Source organism: Cyanistes caeruleus, chromosome 20 (assembly GCF_971803275.1).
Source record: "Cyanistes caeruleus chromosome 20, bCyaCae1.hap1.1, whole genome shotgun sequence".
Taxonomy (NCBI): Eukaryota; Metazoa; Chordata; class Aves; order Passeriformes; family Paridae; genus Cyanistes; species Cyanistes caeruleus.
This window is the reverse complement of record NC_141720.1, coordinates 5,558,689-5,585,959: the sequence shown is the minus strand read 5'-3', so window position 1 is coordinate 5,585,959 and position 27,271 is coordinate 5,558,689. Positions and strand designations below refer to the sequence as shown.

Below are 27,271 nucleotides of genomic sequence, written 5' to 3'. Positions count from 1 at the left end.
TCAATGCCGGACCCTGTGCGTGGCTGGGGGTTTATTTCTTTCCCCACTTCTCCGATGGACAAACCTTTATTTTTTCCTTCCCCTGACTGCATTTCACTTGCAGCCCCCTAACAAAGCCGTCACCTCCGCCGCCACTCCGCTCCAGGGAGACGAGTTACAATTACAAATTGCCACCACAATTAGTGCTACTTCTTAGAGAAATTAGAAAGGGGAGCGGGAGGCTCGCGTGCGATTGATTGCTATTCATCCTGCTTTACGGTGACCTTGCTCTGGAGACGATGATATTCCTTCAGCCTGGAAACCGGGATTTAAAAAAAAAAAAATTAATTGTAAATTAACAGTAAGAACACACATTTCCTTTCAATTAATTTAAGCAGAATGAGGGGGCGTGAAGAGCAGGCGTTTGTTAAGGCCTGTACAGTTTAATTATTTTTTTTTTCCCCACGAGATAATGTAATTAATCTTGGAGAAGTCGGGGGGACACGGAGGATCCATGAAGAACAAAGCAGTTAACAGGCAATGGAAAAATTAAGAGCCCATTATGTAAATGCAGTGTGTTTTACAGCCCTGGAGTTGGGAGGGGTCTGAGAAATAAGTAAAATAACGAGGCTGGCTGTGCTAGGGAAGGCTGCAATTAAGCAGGGCTGGTACTGTGGGGGGGCTGGTGGCACCCCACTGTTCAGGGGGAGCTTGGTTCACCCCCAGAGCCTGGGTGAGGAAAGGGAAGATCCCCAGGGTGCTGAGGGCTTTCCCCCCATCGGGGAGGGTCCCACCGGGCCCCACAGACCTGAGCGAGTTGATGTTGATGAAGCCGGTGGCATCGGCGGGCTCATAGTCCCCTTGCACGTTCATGCTGCGGAGAGAAAGGCACATGGGATTCCTAGGGGAATCGGGACTGGCGCTGCCATGGGATTCCCAGGGGAATTGGGACTGGCACTGCCATGGGATTCCTTGGGGAATCAGGGCTGGCACTGCCATGGGATTCCCCCAGGAATTGGGACTGACACTGCCATGGGATTCCCGGGGGAATCAGGACTGGCACTGCCATGGGATTCCTTGGGGAATCAGGGCTGGCACTGCCATGGGATTCCCCCAGGAATCAGGACTGGCACTGCCATGGGATTCCCAGGGGAATCGGGGCTGGTGCTGCCATGGGATTCCCCCAGGAATTGGGGCTGCTCTTTGGGAAGGGAGATGGGACCCCAGGCCTGGCTGCTCTCACTGCTGGCAGCTGCAGGGAGCTCGGGTCAGGGTCCCTGCCAGCCCCGGGGGAAGGGGCACATGGCTCAGGAGCAGCCATGCCCAGGCTCCACAGGCCCTGCCACAGACACAGCTCCAAATTTCCCTCTTGGTCCCTCACCAGCATCATCACCCTTCCTTCCCATGCTCTGGCACCCACAGGGATGTTCACCCTGGTCCAGAGCAATCCTACAGTCCGGCTGTTCCGTGGCAGGCTCTAGAAAAGGGGTGGGATCCTGGGCAGGAGACACTGCCCCAGGCACAAACAGGACTCCAGGCAGGGAGACCTACACTGGTGTAGGGTGTTTATGGACCCGGCAGATTCCTCGATGCAACACTGAGCACATCCCCTTTCCCAAGGCAGCAGCCACCCACTGAATCCCAACTCCAACAGTTTCCTACATCCCCAAAACACACGGCTCATTTCCCAGAAACCACAAACCTTAAAGGAGGAAGTGGAGGGAAATAAAGAAGAGGAAAAAAAAAAAATAAAAATAGAGTTTACAACGATTTTACCTCCCCTGACGGGCTACAGAAAAACCTCTGTGCTTTTATTTTTGCTCATTCGAGTGGTTCTGACCTGCTCTATAATTACGTTACTTTCTACCTACTGTGCAGAGGCATTTCCACACAGCTCTGCCTCTCACAGCTTTCTCTCGGGTTCCTGTGACGCCGTCACTCAAAGGCTTTCAAACCAGCGATGTAGAAATCAAAAAGAAAAGGAAAATGGTTGGAGACGCAGGGAGAATAAGTGCCCCTGCTTTTCTCTCCCTCTCTCTTTTTCCTCCGTCCCACCCCCCTCCATCCTCCTTTTTTTTCTTCCCTCTTTTTTTCCTTTTTTTTTTTTTTTTAATACTTTATTCATTTAATCCCTCCAAGTGAGAGTGCGAAGCATAATGAAGGGTTGGGACGGATTATTAGGAGCTGTTGATTTTGAGGGGGAGGGAAGGGGGGGGGAAAAAGCCAGAGAAGAGAAAGAGAGAAGATAATTTGACATTTACTCCGACTGATCTAAACTCATTCGGGTGTATTTATGGCTTATAAAGTGTTTAGAGAGATTGAAAGGAGTTGAGGGAGGGCTGAGGGGGGAGCGAGCAAGCGAGAAAACAACACAGAGAAAAAGGGAAAAGCCAGAGGGGAAAAATCCAATATTGACTTGAAAACATGGCCCATGCTTCAGCCAGATGCTGGGCTGGGCCCACGGTGTCACCTGTGCCACTGGGAATGGGGTGGGATGGAGTGGGATGGGATGGAGCAGGGTGGAGTGGGATGCAATGGGATGCAACAAGGTGGGATGGGATGGGATACTCGCTCCTGCCTACCCTGACCCCCCAAGCCCCACTCACCTCACCAGCTCCTCATTGTAGAGTGACCGTGGGGACTCCCTGCCCAGGATGTAGACCTGGCCCTTGAAGACGGACAGGCGGACGGTGCCCACCACGGGCTCCTGCGAGCGCCCGATGCACTCCCGCAGGAACTCACACTCAGGGCTGTGCCAGAAGCCTGAGGACAGGAGATGGGATCAGCAAGGGGTTTAGGGAAGGCCAGAGGGACCTGGGTACCACCATCTTGGGAGGGCCAGGTGGAGACAGACAGATGGACACAGAAATGGAGGCAGATCTGCTCCCAGCCCCCCAAGAAGGGGATGAGGTTTTCTCCCCTGGGATGGGCAGAATAGGGGTCTGCCCAAAAGGGCCAACCCCAGCCTGTGCTCAGGGGGATGCAGCCCCAAAGGAATACTTTACCCCCCAGCAGCTCTGGGAAGGGAAACCCCCTCAGGAATGGGGGTCCCAGTGGGGCAGTCTCCCCAGCAGTTCCCATTCCCCACCCCAGAGGGACGCAGAGTGCTCCCCCCAGATCACACAGCCTGGGCTGGCACTGGGGCTGTGTCTGGCTGAGCTTTGGGGCACATGTGTGTCAGCAGCCCCAGGTGGGCTCTCCACCTTCCCAGGCCCCCCCAGGATCAGTGAGGCTCAGCTTGTCCCTGCTGCTGCTTGTGGGGAAGTTTGACTTGTCCTCAATGTGGTCCCAGCTTGAGAAGCTGGTGGGACACAGGGAACGAGTGCTGGCACCCTGGAAAACTCCATCTAATCCCCACCAGCCTATGCCTGCCCTGGCTCCAGTGCCCCTGGCAGACCAAATGCCCTGAGCTGAAGCCCAGGCTGGGTGTTGGGGTGATGTGCAGTCACACCACGACCCCCAAAACACATCCTGGGGGAGCAGCTGTTGGCATTGCAGGTGCATGGAGGGGCCGTGGCCCTGCCTGCCACCCCCATGACCCGCCTGTCCCTAAGTGGGGTTATTAGCCAGGGAGTCCTCCGAGACCTGGAATAAAGCCTGGGAGATGTAGAAGGAGATAGAGGTGGAGAAAAAAGAGCCCATTCACCGCCTTCCAGTCATCCCTGGTTTTATCTCTCCCATCTCACACCGGTGCCCTCTCACCTTTCCCTTCCCAGCTGGGCTCTGGGGCTGAAGCCATTAAAGAAACAAACAATTTCTTTTGTTGTTTGGCCTCACCAGAGCCGTATCCTGCAGCCTTGTCCCCGGGGTCTGTGTGGCACAGCACCATGGCCCTGCATCCCCTGACCACCAAACCCACCTCCCTGAACTGACCCTCCTCAGCTGCTCCACCACACAGGGGGCTTGCAGACCCCTTCCCTGAAATCAGCACTGCCATGCCAGTAGGAACCCCGGCTCCAGGCAAATACATTCCTTTTTTTGCTACCCACCCTCCAAGTACAACTCTTCAAATAGCAGGATTGATGTAAAAATCCCTGTAAAAATAAACCCAAGACACATTAAAATAATAACCAGCTGTTTAAATCCTGACTCTGACAGCTCCAGGTGGGAGAAAGCATCCCCCCCCTCCCGACCCCCCACTGCAGACACTGGAAGCGATCCCCCTTAATGACCTTCCCACCATCCTGCCCTAATCATGGCACAGGCAGGGGGACAATGGCATTTCTGCACCTGGAAAGGGCGGAAACTGGCTTCAAAGCCACCCCTCCACAATGGGATCAATAGGAACAGGGGGAAGATAAACACTAATTCTCCTAAAAACTGGACTAGCTGCAATAATGAGGTGTTAAAGGAAGGTGAGCTTGAAAGCCTGGCCTCCGGCACGGGGATCCACTGGTGCTTATTGCACCCTGTTGAAGTTCCTAGGACTAGGGATTGGCTGGCAGGGAAGTCTAGGACCAAGCTGGAAATCCCTGGGGATTCAACACATGGAGCCAGGGAAACAGCAACCTGTGCCTGGCAAACATTGGGGAGGGAGAATTTAAACCATGATTTCCTGAGTGGCTTTTTAACCTGGTGGCTGCAAAAGAAGAGAGTACTTAGGAATAAACAAACAAATAGGTTTATGCCTGAACTAAATAAAAAATAAGTAGTCCAAGACAGGCAGCCCAGGTCAAAGTCTAATAAAAATAGCCAGAAGCAAGAGTGGCACCAGAGAATGAATGAGGGCAGGGGCTGTGATCCAAGAGGAAGGTGACAAAGGCTTCTGCAGCCCCTGCCAGGGCCCTAAAATATGATTTAAGCAGCAAAGGGGCTCAGGCATTAAATGCCAGGTGCTTAGGAAGATGCAAGAGGGAATGTCCTTGGGGGGGAAGGTGACAAGCACTGGCACCAGAAACTGCAGGGGAGAAAAGCCTGACCCAGGATCTGCTGCTGCCCAAAGCCTGAGCTCCCAGAATCAGGTTATTTCCAGGGTATCCTCCCATGGAAAACCTAATAGAAATCATCCCAGCCCTTGTGGCTGAAGAGTGATAGCAGGAAGAGCTGGGAGGCTGAGAAATCAGGGCCTGTAAATGACAAATGTTTGGCCATGGGGCAGGAATCTCCTGGGGTGGGGCCTCCAGGGATGACTGCTCTGAACCAAGCACCCAGGTGTGGGCAATGGGGTTTTGAGCCCACTTAGGGCATTTTGGGCTAATCCTACTTCCTTCAGCTTAGCACCAGAGGCTGTGTCAGGGTGGATCCACACAGCAACCCCCAGGGCAGTGCTGGCTCTCCTGCCAGCCCAGGGAGCTGTTCCCAGTGGCACAGGGGAAACGCTGAGCTGTGACCCTCAAACTCAACCCACGACCTGGTGCTGCTGCCTCTCCACAGGAGGAAGGACACAGGGCTTCACTGCCGGGGTGAGGCAGTATCCCCTCATCCCTGATGGCTCTCAGGCCTCTGCAGGCAGTGCTGTCCTGTCCCAGAGCAGGAGCCCCAACCCGCAGTGCCCCTGTGTGGGCTGTGCACCGCATAGCACAGCCAGGACCCTCCACCCCTCCAGAGTCCCCTGTGCCACGCTGCCAGGGCACAGGGATGGCCCTCCAGCTTCAAACACCATGGCAGGGCTTCAAGTTTCAAGTTTGGGTGCCCCATAACCCAGTGTGCATGAGGCAAAGGCAGAGGTGGAAGGGGTTGGAGATGAGACCTGGGAAAAGGTGATATAAGAAGGGGGAAAAGGACGGTGAGTTACATCTGAATGTGCTGGTTGGGATGAAGTGGTGGCACTGGGCTAGGAGAGATGCCATGAGCAAGCCCTCATGGAATATGGCATTGCCACCCAGAGGCAGGCACGGAGCTCCCTCGCCAGGAAAGCAGGCACAGTGTGGGGTTTTCCTCAGCCCAAACCCACCTTTCTCCCCAAGAGCAGCCTCAAAATCCACACCTCAATTTTGCAACAAGTGAAACCTGCAGCATTGAGGGAGGCTGGGAGGAGCTGCTGTGGCAGGACTGGACTGTACCTACCGTTGTACACCAGCTCTGAGAATTTCAAGGAGAGTCCCTGCTTGATTTTCCGCACTTCCCGGTCCATGGTGAAGGCCTCGATATCTAAATGTGCATGGTATAGGATTGTCCCTGCTGGGGTCTCATAGATACCTAGCCATTTTTCCAGGCAGGGGGAAAAGCAGAAAAAGAGAGAGAAACGAATGAGACCAAAACTGTCAGCAAATGACAAAAAATAATGACTTGGCTGACAGAAGGAGCCGTGGTCGAGCGCATTCAGTCTCAGCTCGCTGTAAAATGCATCTGTCATTATATTCACGCTGAGGCCGAGACAGTCCACTCCGCACCTTGCGGAGAAAATTTCTAGATTCCCCTCTTTGAAGAGGCACTCTGACGAGGCTAAATGACAGGGTTTGGGAACCGATCCCCCCACCCATCCGTGCCCAACGGTCTGCGGCTGAAAACCTGTAATTAACGGAACGAGCGGGGCACAGGCGTGGGGAGCGCAGGGCCTGAAATACCCCGCTCTCCCCTCGGCTGGCGAGAAGGGGCCCCGCACATCCACTGGGAAGCAATGAGGCTACCTGGGGGCTGGGAGGGCAATGGCAGGGCCCCCCCAGTCCCTTCCTGCTGCCCCCTCATTGCACAAGGCCTGGGGATGAAGGATGCTTAATTATTTTGGCAAGCTGCTCCTTTGTTCCAGCTGTTCGGGGCTTGTTTTGTGCATGACGCGGTTATTTGGTGCTGAAATATGAGTACGGCCATGCAGTGCTCCCGTCCATGCTGGATGCAGGTGGAAATATCGTGAAGAAACGCTGAGCTGGTCTGGCAGCTGGTCTGAATATGTGATGGGAAAGGCTGTGACCTGTCCACAGCCAGGGCTGCTCCACCAGCATGTCACTTCCCAATGCTGGGCATCTGCTATGGTGCAGTCATGGGAATGGCAAAGGACACAAAGGAACCTGGTAGGAAACTGTCCCCAGTGAAGGGGATGTGTCCCCAACCCCAAGAGAGGCTGAGGGGAGCCCACAGGGCTCAGAACTTCACCAGGCTCTGCTCTCTCAATGCCCTGGAGGGTGGCACAGGCTCAGACTGTGCCAGTGTGGCCACAGTCACACAGATACAACAGGAGCAGCAGCCCAATCCTCTTCCATCAGACCTCATCCCAAGTAGTGTCCATGATTTCAGCACCCCACAGGCACAGACCATGATCTGACTGACCCAAAGGAGAGCCAGCCCCTGCTCTCCAGCCACCCCAGTGATCATGCAGCCCAGTCCCTGGGGCAGCTCAGGTGTTCACAAAGCATCCATTCCCTCAGGGCTGTGGGAGCAGACAGCCAAGTTAACACCAAACCCCAGCTTTCCCCATGGGCACTGCAGTGACACGGGGGCACAGGGAGCTGCTCTTTGTCCCCTCCAGCCCCTGACTGTGGAGCTGAGCCAGCCACTAACACAATTAATACTCCATCTCCTTCCCCTCAGGAGATGTGTTAAAGCCAGTTTGGGCTGAAGATTTGGGTACATGCCTTGACCCCCTGCCCATCTGTGGGTGCTGGGAGACAGGACCCGAGCGTGTCAGCGAGGGCCGAGGGGAGGGCAGCTGACAGCCACTCTCCAGCCTCGCCACTGCCGAGGAGACAAGAGACACCTTCAAAGTGACACTCGCAACATCTCCAAGTGTCTATTTTCATCTCCCCATGTTTACAGGAAAAAGACAGAGTTGTCAGCACTGCAGCCCAACGATGCTTCAATCACCCCATAATTACTGCTAAGGAAGGGGGGACCGGAGCAGGGGGGACATGGAGGGAGGCAGCAAAGGAGACAGCTGCCGCTACTTAAAATTTTCTAATTTGTAACCTCGGCTGTCACTTCACCTCCATCCGAGCAATTTTGCAGTGCTGAGTGCAGGCTGTCAGTCCCGACGTCATCCATGGGACAGGAAGGGATGTGGTGCCTTCCCGAGGGGAAGGGCAGGGCAATGCTGTGCCCATGGGAAAATGCTGCCCAAAATTTCTACCCCTGGTCCAGGGCTGAGGCTGAGCCTGGAGGCCAAGCTCGGCCTGGTATGTGTTTGGTGCAGGGAAGGGGATTTCCTCTTTCCTCCTCCATCAGCTCAGCGCATCCAGAGGAGGAAAGGGAAAAAGGAGAGAGCCAAGGGGAGGAAAAGGCCCAGCCGACAGCAGCGCCTGGCTTTTGGCAGCAGGCGTCCCCCTCCTTCCCTCTTCCTCCCCCACTGATTTCATTTACTTCACTTAATTAGCCCCCCTTCGGAGTTAAAAAGATAATTAGATAATGAGGATGTGAAAGGGAGGGGGAGGCAGGGCCGTGGTCCTACTGCAGGCCGGAGCCCCCGGCCAGGCCGTGCCCCCCAAGCGGCTGGAGCGGCACTCCCTGGCACCCCGTAATTAGCCACCCTCCTCCCACTAAAACAAATATGGAAAACTCGAGTTAATAGGGCTTAAAAGGCTGGTTCGAGTGCGTTCCCTGCGCCCCTCGCCCATTAGGCCTTAACGAAGTCCAATTAGGAGCTTAGTAAAAATCAATGCAAATGAATTTTTCCTCTTCTCTGACTTCCTGGGACTGGGGGATGAGGGAGAGGAGGCACCTTCACTGCCACCTCCACCACAGGGAAGGGTCTGGCCATGCTGCTGCCTGTGCCTCAGTTTTCCCTGCAGAACCCCAAATCTGCAGGGCAACCTCACACTTCTGGGGTTTAAAGGATTGTCTCCTCCAAGCCCAGCTCCCCAGCTCCTGCACCATTGACCCTAAATCCATTTGGGGTCCAAAATGCTCCAGGCAGTGGTGGAGTCACCCTGAGCTGCTCCACACCCCAAAACCCTGGAAGAGAGCAGGTACCCACAGCACCCTCCTGATCCGGCCTGCTCCCATCCCAGCTCTCCATCTCTCCCACACAACATCTCACAGAGCAGATTCCTGGCAGGTTTCTCTTAATCCCAAGGAGCCAACCAGGGGCACAATCCTGCTCAAAGCAAGGGGGGGACTACCCCAAGGTCTCATCCCTGCTGTGCTGTCCCCAGACCCCCCGGTCCTCCCAGCACACAAACACAGCAGCGATCGCTCGGCGATGTCACGCAGGAGACAGACGTGACAGTTAAATGGGCTTTAGAGAAATTATTAAATGCTGGAAGGGTCACTAGAGCATGTCAGCGGCTCTTAAAAAAATAAAATAGATTTTGACAAATTACTCAGCATCCTGCATGCAAATGCTCAGGCTCGAGTATGCGGGTTGGAGATTTTTCTTCCTTCTTGTGGTTTTAATTTGATTATTCAAACTCAGATCAAATTATTTGGGGTTTTGTTTCTTGCCCTGTGGTGGGGAGGAACACCGCAGGCTTAGTCTTACCAAAATATTTGCTGTTGTCCTGCACAGGGGACAACAGAGGGCAAGTTTAAAGAAAGGAAACATCTAATTAAACATTAATGAGATTTAAAACAAGAGTTGGAGCAAGGAGTTGGGAAATGATGCTAAGTCACCTCTTTACTTAGTTTTGCACAGGGCAGCTCACTGCCTCCAGAGGTTTCCAATGAAATCGATCTGAATGGAAGATCAATATTAGGAGGCATGGACTCAAAAGTGTGTAGATAAATCAAATATTTGCTTTGTTTTAAAAAACAAACAAAACAGAACAGTAACTTGCATCAGTTTCCTGTAGTTTGTACAGGTATTGGAGAGTCTGGACCATCCAGGACCTTCCATGAGCATATCCCCACACAAGCCCACAGCTTGGTGTGTTTCCTGTGGGACAGGTCTCACCTGGAGGCGCTGGGGCCCCAGGGCTGGTGGCAGCGAGTGGGCAGCCACTGTCATTAGAGAGCAACAAGGAGTCCCTGTCACAGGGAAATCTCTGCCAAAAGATGGGGAGGGAAAGATTGAGGGCTGCTCAATCCTGAACCAAGCCACCCCAGGATTACTGAGCACCCACCAGACCCCACCATGGTTTTCCCATTTTTTTGCCTTTTCAGGGCAGGGCAAGCTCACCTCTGGACTTCATCCCAACGAAGCGGTTCTCCACGATGTCGATACGCCCAACCCCATGCTTGCCTCTGTGAGGAGAAGGGAGCTTGCAGCAGTCCCAGTCCCTCAGTGGGACACAGGTGGCTGTCAAAGGTGGGTCAGAGAAAAACCCCAAATGACAGGGCTTAGCAGGCCAGCCTCTGAGCAGCACTGCTGACCATCAGTAGAGACCCCAGAGAAGGCAGGTGACAAAGAAATGGCTTTTTGTCTCCACCAGTCTTTCACTGGTCACTGGAGCCACCAGCACTACAGGCAGCTGTGGCACTTAGGCCACTGGAAAATAAACTGGGCAAGGAAACAGGACATGCCACAGCTGTATTCCCAAATTAATTTTAAAACCACTTATTAAACCACATTTAAAAAGTGAACTAAGTGTAAAGGATCATGCCCATTCACCACAGGGAGGATAAAGGCGGAGGCACAGAGGAGGATGGCCAGGGGCTGGGTGGCACTTAGGAGGAGTGGGTGCCCTCATGGATGCTGCAGTATTTTTGGGAAAACTCCTGAGGATGGTTCTGTGCCATCAACAGCAGAAACCAAGCATGGGGTGGCACATGGAAAGAAAACTCCAAGAGAGCTGCTGCTGTGGAGACAGGAATAGGACAGGGCAATGAACCTGGCCAGCTCCAGGTCTCCATGCCCCAAAAAAGTCAACTCTCCACACAGAAAGGACACTGTTGGGGAGACAGGGCAAGGCAAGACGTCAGAGCAGGGGGTCCAGGACTGAGTTGGGACAAGAAGTCAAGGGTGCCCTGCAGTGGGAGGGCAGCTGGGGCACACAGGCAGCCCAGAGAACATTCAGAGGCCTTTTTAATCCTCCTCAAGCACAGCGAGCAAAACTCCAGGGTAATTTATACCCTCGTGCTCCTGGCCGTGGTGCCCAGCTCTGCTTGCTGGCATTTGTGGCACAGCTGGGACCCAACTGGGGCCATTCCATCGCTGACCATCATCCCTGGGCTCATCAGGACGTGTCTGCTGTGAGCATCCTGCTTCCACACCACGCTGGCTACCCCAGGGATGCTGCCCTTGTCCCCTCTGCCAGCCGGACAGGGTGGCACTCACGCGATGTCGTTCAGGTACACAAAGAGCTCCAGGGCCGAGGAACGAGTGGCTCCGTCCCCAGTGTTGGTGACCTCCACTGGGACACCTGCAGAGGCGGAGAGAGAGGATGGGCAGGATCAGCCAGCATCAGGATCCCCCTGGAACATCATCCTGCGGGCGTTAAATAGATGTGACAGATATGAACTCTAAATAACTTCTTAAAAAGGCATATCCAAGCTGGTGTGAGGGGGAGGCAAGGGGAGGGGGACCCACCTCGGGAGACGAGCGAAATAAATAAATAAAAAAAGGCCATAAAAACGTCACCCCCCCCTTTTCCTCTCTCTCCTCCCTCTCTTTTTTTTTTAGGGCCTGTGAAATTGCAACCAGGCCCTTAACTAATTGAATTTCACGCTCCGCAATTGTCTTACAGCGCAGCACCTTCTGTCCCACCAGCCCTTGCCGGGGAGGGGGGACAGAGTGACAAATGTGTGCCCCCCCCCTCCTCCCCTCCCCAGCACGGAGGGTGTCTGGGGGGGACCCCCACACTGGGGCACGGCTGCTCGCACACGCACCCCGCGGCAGGGTGCTCCCCGCCATGAATTAATTATTGCACTTTTTCTTTTTTGCCTCGCTTAATTTATATATTTTTTTATTATTATTATTATTTTTATTTTTTTTTTTAAGGGCACCGGGCAGGAGCAAAGCAGAGCAGGGTGGTGGTGGGGTGGGGGGGGATGCTGAATAGAAAGAGGCATTTTTCTTCAGCGGTGTGAAATGAGCAATAAATGTATTAGGAAGCTGACAAGGGGGCTGCGGGGCCCACAGAGAAAAGCGGTGCGGAGTTGGAGGCTAATCCCCCCTCCATCTGCCCTCCTCATTACCATTTAACGCACTATCAGTTGCCAATCAGCCTCAATGCCTCCCTTTCTAGTCTTTATTATATAGGCGCCCGCAAGAGCCCTGTCTAGTGATGGGGGCTGTCAGCTCCCCCCCACCGCCCCCCCCTTAAACCCCCTATTTTCCAGGGGTTTATAAACTCAGTTGTAAATTGCTATTAAATGTAAACTCGCGGCAATAATGAACCTTAAGCTGCTTCTCGGCGTGGGCCCCCCCACCCCGCGCCCTCCCCTCGCCCCGGCTCTTTCTCTCCGCATCCTCCACCGGGATATTGGCCGGGGTCCGCTCAGCCAAGAGCCGACGTTGTCGGGGCTGTTGTTGCTGAAAGCTGCTTAGCCTTTGAAATAGTTAATAATTAGATTAAAACTTCAAATAAATTAACTAGGGGCTGAATGGGCTGGCGGGAGGGGGGCTGCTCCTTGCAGGGGGATCATTATAATGGAGCGGGGAGGCTGGCGGTGGGGAGGGGGTGCCCCTCCCAGCAGGGTCTCCCCCCAACCTGTGCTGGGCTCGCCACTGCTGCCAGGATGGATGGTGGCACGGGGATGGCCGTGGCTGGCAGAGGTGGAGATGCCTCCTCAGGGATGGTGCCGAGGCTGGGCCCTGCCGTGTGTCCCCAGGGATGTAATGGAGCATCCCCGTGTCCTTCATGACAGCATCACCAGCCAAACCGTGCCGGGTGTGTCCCCAGCTGTTACACTGGCCAGCATCACCTGTGTGCCCTCAGAGCCACCTGCAGCAGAGGGGTCCCTGTGCCCACAGCACTTCGATGGCAGGTGAGGGGGTTCAGACCCCCTTTCCACTGGGGGGGGGTCCCAGAAAGCCCCTGAGATCTAACCAGACCCTCTGCACACCTCGAAGAGCCCTAGTGTGCTGCAGGCACCATCCTCAGCCCTGATGTCACCACCTGCCCCCACCCTGGGGATGCTCCCAGCTGCCAGAGAACCCCTGTCCTGGCTGGGAAGTCTTGTCTTGGGGGCCCAGGGACAAGGGTCAGGCAGCAAGGAGGCTCTTACCCCGCTCAAACTTGATCTCCAGCACGTCTGGGGTGTCAGGAGAGTTGGCTGGATCACAGGTCTTGGTGTAGAGCCCAGGAGGAGCCTGGTTCTGCAGGGAGAGGGAGAGAAGAGGGACAGGCAGTGGCATTGCCACAGCCAACATTGCTGGCAGCCCCAAACCATGCACATCCCCCTGCCAGGGGTGCATCCCCCATCCCAAAGCACATCCTCCTGCCAGGGGTGCATCCCCCATCCCAAAGCACATCCCCCTGCCAGGGGTGCATCCCCCATCCCAAAGCACATCCCCCTGCCAGGGGTGCATCCCCCATCCCAAAGCACATCCCCCTGCCAGGGGTGCATCCCCCATCCCAAAGCACATCCCCCTGCCAGGGGTGCATCCCCCATCCCAAAGCACATCCCCCTGCCAGGGGTGCATCCCCCATCCCAAAGCACATCCCCCTGCCAGGGGTGCATCCCCCATCCCAAAGCACATCCCCCTGCCAGGGGTGCATCCCCCATCCCAAAGCACATCCCCCTGCCAGGGGTGCATCCCCCATCCCAAAGCACATCCTCCTGCCAGGGGTGCATCCCCCATCCCAAAGCACATCCTCCTGCCAGGGGTGCATCCCCCATCCCAAAGCACATCCTCCTGCCAGGGGTGCATCCCCCATCCCAAAGCACATCCTCCTGCCAGGGGTGCATCCCCCATCCCAAAGCACATCCCCCTGCCAGGGGTGCATCCCCCATCCCAAAGCACATCCTCCTGCCAGGGGTGCATCCCCCATCCCAAAGCACATCCTCCTGCCAGGGGTGCATCCCCCATCCCAAAGCACAGCACCGACGCTTACCGGGGGCCCCGGGAACAAAGGGGTTGGCAGAATCAGCCAATTTTTCCCCTCAACTTGATCTCATCTTTTCCTCCAACGCCCCCACAGCTGGAGGCGGGATGGCTGTGGAGAAGCAAGTCAGGCAGGGAAAAGCAGGACGCTGGCAGCGAGCGGCAGGGCAGGCAGGCACCCGCACGTCCCCGCACCTCGGCCGGGCTTATTCGGCACTGACCGAAAAAACTAATGAGCAGGCCTGACCCCAGCAGGTGCTCCCGGCACACCGGCTCTTTCATGGTGTCCCCGGGGTTAATACACACAGGGGAAAATAGAGCAGCAAAGCAAAAACCCATTTCAGAGCACATCAACCTTTATGTATATATATATATATTTTTTTTTCTGAGATTTATAGGGAAGAGGCATCTTATCTCCATCAGAGCCAGGCCAGCAGAGGCTCGGGTGCTGATGGTGAATTGCTGCAATTGAAGTGCGTGCCAGAAGAAGCAGGGGGGGAGGGAATGTAATATAAAAAAGCTTTCCGTCCCGGAGAGCAAATGCTTTGCAATTTCACATGGCCCCTCAGCACTCACCCATGATGCGACTGCACAGGCTGACCCCAAAATACTTCCAGATTTGTGTTTGTAAGCTCCTGCCTCCAGAGGGACTCCCCACCTAGCCACTGCTCCAGGAGGTGGAGGGGAATGGAGGCACAGAGCACCCAAGGCACGTGCAGCACCATGGAGAGTCAAGCAGCCTTTTAAAAGGTGGCAAACTGGTATTTCCCTACTAAACCCAGCTGGGCAGAGCTGGAGCTTTGGGTGTCTCTGGGCAGGGGGCCCTGCCTTGCACCCACCTGCCCAATGCCTGGCCCACGCTCTCCCTGTTCCTCTTTTCCTTTTTAAAGCACAGCTCTTCTGCTCACTTCATCAAATCATAGAATAGTTTGGCAATGGAGGGGACCTTTAAATGTTCCTTTTCTTCCTTTCTCTTACTTTCCAGCAAGAGAAAAATTGATGAGATATAAAGCAAGTTAGGAAAAAAAGCCCCATAGTAATCCAACCAAAAGTGATTGCTCAAAAAAAAAAAATAAATAAATTACACTTCTTAAAGGGAAAATTAATTTCTCTACAGGAGAAATTTTAATCTAATTTTTTTTACCTGACAGGCAATAAGAATTTTACTAAGAATTCCATTTATTTTTGTCCAAATGTATTTACATTTGCTGGATCACTGCCAGCACCTGAGAGAACCCCACACAGCTGCAAGCATCCCATCCCACCCTCCACACTGGGAGGGGACCCCTTGCCTCACCCCAAACCTCGGGGTGCACATCCCAACACCAGCCACAGCTGAACCCTGTGAATACAGACCTAGCTGCCCAAGCACTCACTGCAGCAATCCCCTCCCCAATTCCCATTTGATGTAATTTTTGCCCCTTTCCCTCGTTTTAAGGGAGAGGCGTTGGCAGGCAGGCACATCTCCCCTGTGCCCCCACGCACAGATTACACGGGCTATGGATTTCAATTTTACATCGTCTGCCCTTTCCTAGCCCTGATCACACTTATTAACTAGATGAACCTGTGAGAAATGATGAAAAACTTCGAGTTCAAAAGGAAAAGGTGCAGGGGGGTGGGAGGAAAAAATACTGGAAAGTATTAAAAACTCTTTACTAAACATTGAAAGTCAAAGTCAGGTAGTTTCCAATTTTCCGAGCCAACTATGAAAACCCCTATTAAATAAAATAACTAAATAGAAATAAAAGTGACATTTGGCTTGCATTCCATCATTACGGTGTGAGTCTGTCCTCTTTTTATTCTCTCTCCTAAAAGCACAGTTCAAATGACAAATAGTTTGTTGCAGTGTATCAATGCCTTCTATTTATCCCTCCCCGCAGGGGGGCTAGTCCTGCAATGTCATCTTTAAAGGGGAGAGAGGAAAAAAAAAAAAGGGGGGGCAAAAAAAAAAAAAGGAAAAAAAAAGAAGGAAGAGTGTGTGGAAAGTGAGAAAGGGAGGGGGGAAGAAAGAAGCAAGAAAAACGGGGCAAGAAGAGAAGAAATTGGAAGCAAATGGTCCATGAAGTAAACCATGATGCAGAGCTATCGATGCCGCAAATGGTTTATTCATCCGGCTGATATTGTTGTGCCCGGGACTGAATGAACTCTTTCAGAGTGCCATATGAAGTTAAAGCAAGTAAATTTCTATCTTTCTCCACATTAGCTGCCTCATTGCCCTTCAATCGGGCCTCACAGAGGCAGAAAATAGCTCAACCATCTGCTTTCAAATCCCTGCGTTTGGCAGGTCCCGGGGGTTCGGGGAGGGGAGCCCGCCGTGCCTGGCACCCCGGATCTTGCCACGGCCACCGTGTGCCCAGCACCGCGTCCCGGGCCGGGGACAGCAGCGACAGTGACAGCAGTGCCACCGCGCCCCGGGAAGCCACCTCCCAGCACTGTCATAGGTGCCCGGGCAGAGGATGCTCGGGGATGGGGTCAGGGCACCGCTCAGCCTCATTTTCCAGCTGGATTTGGGAAGGGAACGGGCTTGGCAGAGCCTGGGGAGCGGGGGAGCAGAGGAGAGGTGCTGGGTGCGGGTCAGTCCCATATACCTGCAGCTAAAGACGTGAACACCCATCCCGGTGCCAGCCACTGTCCCGGGGGAGGAGACCCCAGGGGAACCCGGCTCTGCAAAGCCACAGCCGCCCCTCTGGAGGCTACAAAGGAGGAGCGGGACCCCCTCTCCACCTTCCTCTTCCTCTCGCCGCGGCCACGCGTCAGCCCCGCTGCGGGAGCCGGCTGCGGGCACGGAGCTGCAGCGGCTCCGCTCCCTCTCCCCCCGGCCGCCTTCCCCTCCTCTCCCCGGGCTGTCTAATTAGGGCTGATGAAGTTTAAATAGCGGCCGGGAGCGGTGGCCAGCGCAGGCAGGGCCAGCGGCACCGCAGCGCGGCTCGGAGCGGCCGGGGGTGCTGGCGCTCCCCAAGTCCCTGTTGGTGGCCAGAGCTGGTGGCCCCATGGGTCCCCAACACCAGCCATGCAAGGGGAGCTTTTACCCCACACCCCCACGGATAGCGGGCTGGGAAAGCAAGGAGCGCTGGGCGAGCTGCAGACACGGGCAGGGGACACCCCCAATCTCTGCCACTCGCCACCAGCTCTGGCTCTCACCAGCACCGCCTCTGTATAACCGACCCTTTAGTGCTGCCCTGCGCCACTGTCCCCTCCGGTGTCACCCTGGAGCTGTCCCTTCCCCTGTTGGAGCTGGCGGTAATTAACGGGCCGGGGGAGGCGGAGGGGCCGGGGAGCGCCGGAGCCTCCCCGCACACACGGGCGGCCCCGCCGTGAAATTTCCAATTAGGCTGCAAATACACGAGACGCCCCCGGCCCCGTGGCTGCCGTGCTGGCAGGGTGGCCGTGATCGATTACCTTGGGATTCTCCAGGATCCCGGCTTCATAGCTGCAGCAGGAAGGAGAGAGAAGTCACTGCAGCACCTGTAACTTGCAACCCCAAAACCCAGCGGGATGAGACCCTCGCTCCCACCCACCCCATGAGGATGGACTTAAGTACGCGGTATGGATTTCCAGAGCATTTTAGCAGCAGCCCTGAAGGGAGAGCCAGGCTTAGGAGAGTCCAGGAGATGAATGCTGCCATTTGGAACATGGACAGTTAGATGGAAAGGGAGGATGGGGGATTTGGAGTCACCCATGGTGAGCATGTGGTGGGGCAGCCTGGGACAATGGGGGTACAGAGAGCTGCTCTGGACATGTAGGTTGGAAGGGACTGGAGCTCCAGATTCCAGGGCTCCTCACCTGATGTGCATTAGGTTCTCATCCATGCTCCAGGGCGTCTGAGGTGTCACAGGCACTGGGATCCCATGTTTCTGCCGGGAGGAGGAGAGTGGGGGTAAGACAGCCTGCAGGGAAAGCCAGCCCTCGTTGATACTGGTTCCCAGCAGGATCAGCCACAAAAACAGAGGCACAACCCTGGCCATAAGCAGGGCAGCACGGAGCAAGGTGGACTCCCATGTCCCTGACCCACATCAGCTCCCACCACAAGGGCCACCTCAACTGGAGCATCGGGGACAGTGTGGCTACGAGGAGAATGCCACAGGCTGAGAAGGGCCCCAGAGCACCCCATGAACCCCAGAGATGGGGACACCAGCACAGATGTTGTCAGCTTTCCCTGGATCCAGGGTGGTGCAGTGGTCTCAGGTATGTGGTGGGACTGTTCCTGGCTGTTCTTTGCAGAGCCAGGAGCTGAACTTGATGACCCTGTGGGTCCCTTCCAACTCAAGATATTCCACGATTTTCTGATTCCCCGATCCAGGCTTCTCAGCAAGGGGAGGTCCCCAAATCTACAGGATGCTCTAGAGCCTAAAGAGGACTAATGCTCTGTCATGAGGGGACAGCAACACATCTTGCCAGCCTTGTGCAAACGCACGGTGAAGCAGATACACCCCAAGGAGGTGGCAGTGCCCCTCTGAACCTGGGGACACCAAGCCCAGCGACGTGTGGCCACACACCAGCTGCCCCCCCAGCACGATGTGCAGCACCGAGCCTGGCTCCCCAGCAAGGTCACCAGCGTGCTCATTTATCCACTGACATTTCAATGGGGGAAATTGCCTGTGAAGATGAGGTGAATACGTGGGGGAATTGGTGGGAGAGGTGACAGCAGCAGGCTGACTGGAGCCAGCAGGGACATCACCCACCCTGCCAGGACACTGAGCTACAATGTGCCGGCTGTGGGGTGGCCATGGCAAAACAGGGATGGGGACAGCGGCTCCCAGCGAGCCTTGATGTGTCTGTACAGCCCATGCTGCTGGGCAGCTCTGGCATTTCAGTGTCACCACAGCAGGGACATCAGTCAAGGGCTCAGCTGGGGACAGAGGAGCAGGGGCTGAACAGACATTCCTCATCTGCCAAGAACAGAGAAGGAAGTGGTTGTGGTTGTAACATCACAGCCCTCAAACCATCACCTGTGATCTCCTAATGCTGCAGAGGGACTGACTCAGCCCTGCTCCCGGGGGAGCACGGCTTCAGGCTCATGGGTTCTCATTTGCTGATTCCCCACCATAATTCCAGCATAGGACTTGCTGAGACACCCCATTAGCTAATCTAGACCTCTTCCAGCACAACTTAAAGCCATTTCCTCTTCTTCTATCTTGTATTTGCAAGAAGAGACCCACCATCTCACTTTGGGTGGTACAAACCCATCTTTCAGACACAAATACCCAGTAATCTTGAGCTGACTTGTGCCCTCAGCCAGCCTTGTCCTGCCACTGCCTCCTCCTGGCAGCTGGGGAAGCCAGTGCTCCCCAACCCATCCTCACCCCATTTCAAAGAAGATCCTCCAGGTCCAGACCAAATATCTTCAGAGCCTAGGCAGCTTTCGCTGGAGCCAAAGATGCCAAAACCAGAGAGGGATTTTATTCTCAGCTTCTGTCCCACCTGGCTCTGCCTGTGGTGAGGCTGATCCTGGAGCAGCATCCAGGAGAGCTTGGCCAGTCTCATTAAGGTGTGTGAGAATGAAGCAGCCCCTGGCACAGATTTGCTGCCAGGGAAAGGCTGGGTTCAGCATCCACTGTGCCACAGTGAAAAATTCTCTCTTTCCCTGGCACCAATGGAGCCCCAAACATCATTTTCTAATTCCCCCAGCACCAAGGTGAGCACATGTATGTGCTCAAGTGACCTGGCCATGCATCTCCCTTTCCTGAGGATGAAAATGAAGGGGAACCACCTTTTTTTTTTTGTAACAGATAACCAGAGACTGAGAAGTACTCAAACCGTCACCCCACAACCTTTTGCTCTTGGAATGGGGCCCCAATCCATTTCATTTCCCTTTTCCCCCCTTCCAAACAAACGAAACAATCCCCACAACCAAACAAAACCCCCAAACCCAAAACACATGTTCCATTTTCTATATAATAAAACCGTGGTGCTCTTAATAACTCCCTTATTTGACAATTTGTTTGGCAACATATGGAAAGCTCTCATAAACTCCCCTTCATAATACAACGGCAGATGGCAAACACAATCCTCAACACGCCACTCTCTCCCTCCCTAATGGGCTCAGAGGGCTCCTCACCCCACACCACATCCCTCCAGCTCCACACCTTGCCTTCCCAGAGATTACCCAGGCAGCTTCGATGGCAGCTATTTAAAAACTGAAGCAATTTTCTGGTTTATGCACAGAGCTGACTTTTCCCTTTTGATTGATTGAGCCGAGTTGTCAAGCATTTCCATGAAGTCGCTAAAAAAGAAAGGTACCCTGGTGGGCACGTAAAAACCTGATGCAAAACTTCTAATATGTTTTATTGTAACTTGTACTTCAAAAAGGAAGGGACAACAAAGGTGAATGTATTTGCTTTGTCTGTTACACAAGTCAGGGAGCTGGGACCCGTTTCCTTGGAAAGCAGGTTACAATTAACAGCCAGGTAATTAGGGGGCTTCTAGAAAGGAAGGAGAAAAAAAAACAACAGAGGAGGGGGGCAGGGGGGAACCCTGACCAGGAGGCTCCTAAGTGGTGCTGCAGGGATGTTGTGCAGGGTGTGCTGCTTTCACCTACCAAGTCATGGTAATCATCCTGTGGTGACCCTGAGCACCCCATGGTCACTCCAAGAATCCCATGGCTACCCTGAGCTTTCACAGCCACTCTGAGCACCTTTTGCTGCCCTGGGCATCTTGTGGATTCTGGCCACGCCAGCTCCTACCTTGGCATAATCCATCAGCTCACGGCGTCCAGGGAAGCGCTGGTAAAACTCGGGCAGCCTCCACGGTGCAACAACCTGGCAGCAGGGCAGGAGCATGAGATGAGGAGCCTCCTCTTGTAGCCCCTGAGCCCCCTCTGCCTCTGGGAGCCAAGACCCACAGGGTGGTGGTCCCCCAGCTGAAATTTAATCTCCCAGCACAAGGTAGGAGTAAACCAAACCCCCACCCTAACCAGGCACGGGATGCAAAAGGGAAGCCGGCAGCAGCTGCCTTGGTACTGTCTCCTCTGTGTGCTCATGGTGTTTGGGGTAAAACTAGGTCAATTAAGCATCATTACAGCCCCCTGAAATGCCAAAACGTCGCTGCGTGCAGCTGGTGGCTTGTTAAAGTGAAGCAGGGCCGTTTGCATCGGTGTTCAAACAGAATTCCCACCAGCTGCAGAGAGGCCAGGAGCCTGTGGGGAGGCAGGGGGTGGTTTGGGGTGCCTTACCTTGATCTTGGGACACAGGGCATAGCAGCTGAGCTCGAACCGAACCTGGTCATTGCCCTGAAACATGAGTGGGAGGTGCTGAGGGGTCACTCCAGCCCAGGGTGTGACAGCACATACATGCAGCCTCTGAGGAGCTGTTTGGCTCCAGTCACAGCTCCCCTGTTGATATTGCAAACCTTGGACACAGAGGGTAAGGATCCTCTGTCCCATGGGAGTTCCTGGTCCCTCTCCACAGCTAGTTTGAACCCCAAACCACCTTTCCTGTAGCTCCTGATAGCTGTGTGCTCAAACCAGATTTGGGTGTTTTTTTCCCCCCAAGACATCAAAGGACAAAGAAGGAAGAGGACAAGGTGGGGGGAAGTCCAGAGTGAGCAGAGGGATGCAGCAGCTCATAAATAAATAGTTCAGAACCTCCCTTTACCTTAATTGGCCCTTGCTGATTAGGTGCCACTAATGAGTCCAGGTAGCTGGGAAAGGGCAAGGAGCAGTAGGAAAGCTGGGAATTACAAGCACTTCCAAGGGAATAACACTCACTGAAAGCTATTTTTCACTCTCACCAAGGGGCGTAAGGATCCCCCACTTCCCTCCCATCGGCCTGGAGGATACATTTACACCCGGGCTGGGAATTCCCCATGGACTATTACACACAGGCAAGTACATCCAGCAAAGCACTCATTTCCCTCACAGGCCCAAAACACATCCATCTGCTCCGGCAGCGGGGACACCCCAGATGGTCCCATTTAAGACTCCTCAGGCGGGTCGAGTTACCCGCAGTCAGTCCCTGCCAGTGCCCGCGGCTTAATGGCCTGGGGAGTGCGGGCAGCGAGGTGCCCCTGGCAGCAGGGATGGAGGGATGGATGGATGGATGGATGGATGGATGGATGGATGGATGGATGGATGGAGGGATGGATGAGGGATGGATGGATGGATGATGGATGGATGGATGATGGATGGATGGATGGATGGATGGATGATGGATGGATGGATGGATGGATGGATGGATGGATGGATGGATGGATGGATGAGGGATGGATGATGGATGGATGAGGGATGGATGGATGGATGGATGGATGGATGATGGATGGATGATGGATGGATGGATGATGGATGATGGATGGATGATGGATGGATGGATGATGGATGGATGTTGGATGGATGATGGATGGATGGAGGGATGGATGGATGGAGGGATGGATGGATGGATGATGGATGGATGGATGATGGATGGATGATGGATGGATGATGGATGGATGATGGATGGATGGATGGATGATGGATGATGGATGGATGGATGAGGGATGGATGGATGGATGATAGATGGATGGATGGATGATGGATGGATGGATGATGGATGGATGGATGATGGATGGATGGATGGATGGATGGATGGATGGATGATGGATGATGGATGGATGATGGATGGATGGATGGATGGAGGGATGGATGGATGATGGATGGATGGATGGATGATGGATGGATGGATGGATGGATGGATGAATGGATGATGGATGGATGATGGATGGATGGATGGATGGGTGGATGATGGATGGGTGGATGGATGGATGGATGGAGGGATGGATGGATGGATGGATGGATGGATGATGGATGGATGGATAGATGATGGATGGATGGATGGGTGGGTGGATGGATGGAGGGATGGATGGATGGATGGATGGATGGATGGCTGCTGGCACTTGGGAACAGGGGGAGCAGCGTCACACTGGGGCTGTGTTAGGGCACCTTTGAGCCGGAGCTTTCAAGAAAGGCCGGCTGGGGATGGGTAAGATGGACAGAAAGGGGTGCAGGATTGCAGCAGGAGAGAGAGAGTTATTCCTGTCCCGTAGCCCCCCCACCTGCCCCTCTGTCCCATCTCCCGGGGGCTGGCGAGTCCCTCGGCAGCCTCCTGTCCCCCTTCTCGCAGAGTCCCCACCGTGAGGACCCCCAAACCCATTGCGATCACCCCAGGGAGTCACCTCGCCTTACCCCAAGGCACGGGCTGTGGGAAGAGGAGAAGGAGGCACTCGGCAGGTCCTGGCTTCACCCCCTGAGCCCTCACCTGCCCCAGGTGTCCCCACGGGGCAGCGGCTGCAGGTGCCGGGGGTGAGCCACGGTCACGTCTCGCAGGTCCCCCCGCTCCCCGAGGGGGATTCCCCCTCTCCAGGAAGGGGCTGGCCACGAGCATCCCTTTTCCACGGTCTCTGGCTGCCTCTAGCGGCAAAGTGTCCTCCCTGCGGCCAGCGGGGACAGCGGGGACGGGGACCGGAGCAACCGAGATAGGGACCGGCATAGCCGGGATAGGGTCAGGAATGGGAACAGGGGCCGGGAGAGCCGGGGATGGGGACCGGGACAGTGGGGATAGGTACAGGAATAAGGACAGGAATAGGGACAGGGTCTGGGACAGTTGCACTTATTCCAGGACACCCCTCATCACGCTGGGTTGTGCTGGCTCAGTCTCAGCCAGATCCTGGCTCGGGAACCCTCAGCATTTTGAAATTGCTGCCAGAAACAGAGCGTTCAGCTGTGACCCCAGCCTTCCCAACAGCGAGACGGAACCGAAATTGGGCACAGAAATCCCAGAAGTGAGAGGGAAGTGTTGAAACACGGTTGTGTTTTGCACAGTCCCCACAAAACACCCTGAGCACCCCTCCTGGCACCCAGAGCTTGGCCTGTAGACTGACCAGCTGCCCCATCCAAGCACCTCCAGCCATCCCTGCCCGGTGGCCACATCCCCTCTCACCTTGCCCGTGGCCCCGTGGGCGACGTGCTGGGCTCCCTCTCGCTGGGCGATCTCCACGAGCTTGCGGGCGATGCAGGGCCGTGCCAGCGCCGTGCCCAGCAGGTACCGATCCTCGTAGAGCGCGTTGGCCTGAACTGCTGGCCAGATGAACTCTTCCACGAACTCCCTGCTGACATCCTCGATGTAAACCTGCCAGCGGAGGGACATTCCTGATGGAAGGGTTCCTACAGGGAAACCTGCTCCTCCGGAGTTTCAGCCAAAGGTCTCTTTGTCTCCCTTTTTCTAAATGCTGCTAAAAGTCTTTGGGGCAAAACCTCTGGAGAATGAATTTCTTATTGGCATGGTCCTCTCTGGGGTGTGTGAGACCCTTGGCTCATCCCTGTGGTGGGGAGCAAGGGGAGGGACACTGTTACCTTCTTGGCCCCCAGTGCCAGCGCTTTCTTTCGTGCTGCCTCAAAATCTTCCTTCTGCCCAATGTTGGCCTGGAAAGCAATAACAAAAAAAAAAAAAAAAAAAAAAAAAAAAAAAAAAAAAAAGAAAAGAAAAAAAAAAAGAAAAAAAAAAGAAAAAAAGACTCAGTGTGAAACAAGACCACAAAACCCAGTGCAAGCCCAGTTTGGCACTGGGCATCATGCAAGGCATGATAGCCTGTGGTGGCTGGGCTTGAGACACCCAGGATGGGCAGGAGGGGAGTTCCATCCCCTGAGGTGGATATCTGCCCTCCTCTGCCAAGCCCCTTGGCTCTGCCCTGATTCCCTGCCTTCATTAGCAGAGGGTCATTAGCTGGCAGGGACAGGCTGTGGCACACAGGGCTGGCAGCTCAGCAGAGCAGCAGTGAGCTGGACCATGGTTAACCAGTGCGAGCAGGGTCACCACTGCAGCCACACACACACCAGGACCCCAGACCCAGCCCAGCCCCCCCAGGGCAATGGCCCAGCAGCCCCTCCACCACCAGCCCCTGGGGACAGGGTTCCTGTGACGGGAACCTCAGCACAGAGCTCACCAGGTAGGCGACGACGTCGTAGCCCTGCTCCTTCAGCCACACCAGGATGCAGGAGGTGTCGAGCCCCCCGCTGTAGGCAAGGACCACTGTGCCCTTGGACTGAGCCATGGTGCTGCCAAAGCAAAGGAAAAGGGGGTCATGATACCACCAGCCCCTGCCCTTACTGCAGCCATCAGCCACAGCATCAGGAAGGATCACCTGAAGCAAGAGGAGGCTGCAGGGAACCAGGGCAGGGCTGGGGGCAAGAAGAAAAAGCCACAGCACAGTGACCATGGCGGGGTTGTGGCTCTCAGCCAGGGAGGACACCCTGCCCCTGCACCAACCTGTGCTGGCTGGGCAGCAGAGGAGGCCGGGGCAGCCAAGAAGGGCTGTTTTGCTCTTACCTTTTCTCTGTGCTGGCAGCCCCAGCACAGCCTGCCCCACGCTCTGCACGTGCCCTGCAATGCTGGGGAGCCAGGGCTCAGGCGCAGGCGCCCGGCTGTGGCAGAGGCACAGCTCAATGCCTTGCCCTGGCAGGACCCAGCACATCCCGGCTGTCTGCAGAGCTGCCACGGGCTCAGCCCCCAGTGCCCATCAGGACAGCGATGGCTGCAGGCCTGGGGGGCTTGGCAGCATCCCCTAGAGCCCAGCCCAGCCCTAAGTCTAATTAATGCTTACGGGGCATCTGTTCTAATTGTGCTGCACGTGTTTTCTGCCAGCACAAAACATCTACGTGGGGATTCAGAGCCCCTCACCCTCCAGCCAAGGAAATCGAGGACTTCAGCCAGCAGCAGGAGGTGGTGAAGGACACAGCAGCCTGGATCTCAGGGGAGGGTTGGGGGTCCTGGGCAGGAAGGGGCTCTGGCCTGTCCCTGCAGTCCCTGGGCCAGGCTGTGAATGCCAGGGCCCCACGAAGAGGCGATGCCAGCTGACCCTTGGCCGGGAGAGGCGAACGGTGGCGCCGGCCAAACCCTGTCCTGGGCAACTTTGACACCGCTGCTGCCAAGTCAGCACAATCCTGCTCCTGCAGGCCGGGAAGGCGCCGTGCCGGGCTGCTCCAGGCTGGCCCACCCAGCACCTTTCCCAGCGGGATGCGGTTTTGCCGGGGTGTGCCCCAGCACCCCGGTTCTGCCAGCGCGGTGCAGAGCCAGCATCCCACGGGGTGAGGCTCGGAGCCAGCCAGGGGCAGGCTCTGCCCTGCTCCTGCCAGCTTCTTGCCGAGGAACAAAGGGGTCTGGCAGCCCCATTTCCTCCCCTCCGGCTCCCCGAGCCTGCCCGTGCCCGTCGGGCTGCCACGCAGGCTTGTGCAAGCAGCATTTCCCTGTTGGTGGCTGTGCCAAGCTGGGTCCCTGCCCAGCGAGGTCCAGCCGTCCCTTCCTCACCGGGGCATTTACAGGAAAGCAGTCGCAGTTCCCAAAACGGCCCAGCCCAACCCCGACCCTGCGCCTGCCGCTCCTTGAGAGACAACTTCCCTCCTTTAGTCCCAAACTCATCCCCGCTGTGGCCACCGGCATCGCTGTTGCGGTTGCCAGCCTGAGTAAGCGCCTCCGGGACCAGGCACACTCGCTCTGCAAGTGGCCCAGCAGGGCCATAGGGAAATGCCTCCAGCTTCTGCCAGCTCAGACATGTCCCAGTGTCGCAATGCCCCAGGGGCCTGGGGGCACCTTGTCCTGGAGACGCATCCTGCATCCCAAAAGGGGTGCGGCCACCAGAGTTCCCAGCCCTGGAAACAAGGCTCCTGCCAAAGCCGCCTGCCCAGGAAGGGAGAGCCCCGAAGTTTCAACGTTCCGTGGCAATAAAGCAGAGCAAACAAAGCTCGGTGAAGGGGAACTCGGCGGGACTTTTTTCTCAGCCCTTATTATTATTCCGTAGCAATTTCCGTGTGAGTTGGGGCAGGGATTTTACTGGAGAGACTGGGACTGCGCTGTGCCAAAGCAACGCTGCGCTTTCGGTTTTAAAACCAAGAAATAAATATTAAGAGGGAGGAGAATAAAAAGACTGAGACTTTGGTAAAGAGAGGAGCTGTTTTCGCTAGCCGGGCTGGAAGAACAGTGGGGCTGCTGCCTGTGGGCTGGGATGGAGCAGGCAGGAGGGGCAAGGACAGGGGCAAAGGCAGGCAGGAGGGACAGGAGCAGCCTTTCCAGCAGCACAGGCATGTGCTCACTAGTGCTGGGGTTTTCTTCAGCATCCTCCTCCTCGCGGAGGTCTCATCCTGCCCCCCAAAATCCCCAGAGCAGAGCAGAGAGGACACGAGGTGGTACCGGCTGAGGTCTCAGATCCCGTCCCTGAGGGTGGCCAAGGAGACCCTCAAGGAAATGGGACTCGCTTGGAAACCCCCGCCCATCCCAAACTGAGCCAGGAAGGGCTTGACGGCAATCTGCACAGTGCTGGGAAAGGGCTGGCACCGCACTGCCCTGTTCCCACAGCCGGGGGTGGGGGACACCCGGGGGTGGGTAGATATGGGACAGGCAGGATGAGGGCACATCTCCCAAGGCAAAGCTCCCGCTTTCCCCTCTCCCCCTGTGCCGTGCCAGCACTCACACACTCCCGGTGTCCGGCTGCCCTCCGTGCTCTGGTCCGGTGCCTGGAGCATCCCCCCCCTCCTCC

General features: G+C 55.5%; 1 protein-coding gene and 1 long non-coding RNA gene across 2 annotated transcripts; one reads left to right on the top strand and one right to left on the bottom strand.

Annotated features, from left to right (window-relative positions):
• ASS1 (argininosuccinate synthase 1) lies at window positions 1-27,271 on the bottom strand. Its single transcript, XM_023938199.2, has 15 exons — window positions 27,206-27,271; window positions 24,686-24,797; window positions 24,096-24,164; window positions 23,683-23,871; window positions 20,946-21,002; window positions 20,458-20,532; window positions 17,558-17,628; window positions 17,174-17,204; window positions 12,955-13,045; window positions 11,063-11,147; window positions 9,965-10,029; window positions 5,986-6,117; window positions 2,586-2,742; window positions 788-853; window positions 1-294 (listed from the first exon to the last, which is right to left on the bottom strand). Exons 2-15 carry the CDS (start codon window positions 24,791-24,793, stop codon window positions 240-242), a joined length of 1,251 nt encoding a protein of 416 aa, XP_023793967.2. The 5' UTR covers window positions 24,794-24,797; window positions 27,206-27,271; the 3' UTR covers window positions 1-239.
• LOC111937002 (uncharacterized) lies at window positions 16,671-20,052 on the top strand. The gene is made up of 2 exons (XR_002868385.2): window positions 16,671-17,959; window positions 18,075-20,052. It is a non-coding gene; the product is annotated as an uncharacterized LOC111937002 (long non-coding RNA).

Excerpts from the sequence above, each read along its gene's own strand:
- ASS1 (XM_023938199.2), bottom strand. The coding sequence starts at position 24,793 with ATGGCTCAGTCCAAGGGCACAGTGGTCCTTGCCTACAGCGGGGGGCTC. Across the intron at positions 17,629-20,457 it reads AGCTGATGGATTATGCCAAG|AAACATGGGATCCCAGTGCC; the intron begins GTAGGAGCTGGC and ends TCCTCCCGGCAG. Across the intron at positions 854-2,585 it reads TACAATGAGGAGCTGGTGAG|CATGAACGTGCAAGGGGACT; the intron begins GTGAGTGGGGCT and ends TTCTCTCCGCAG.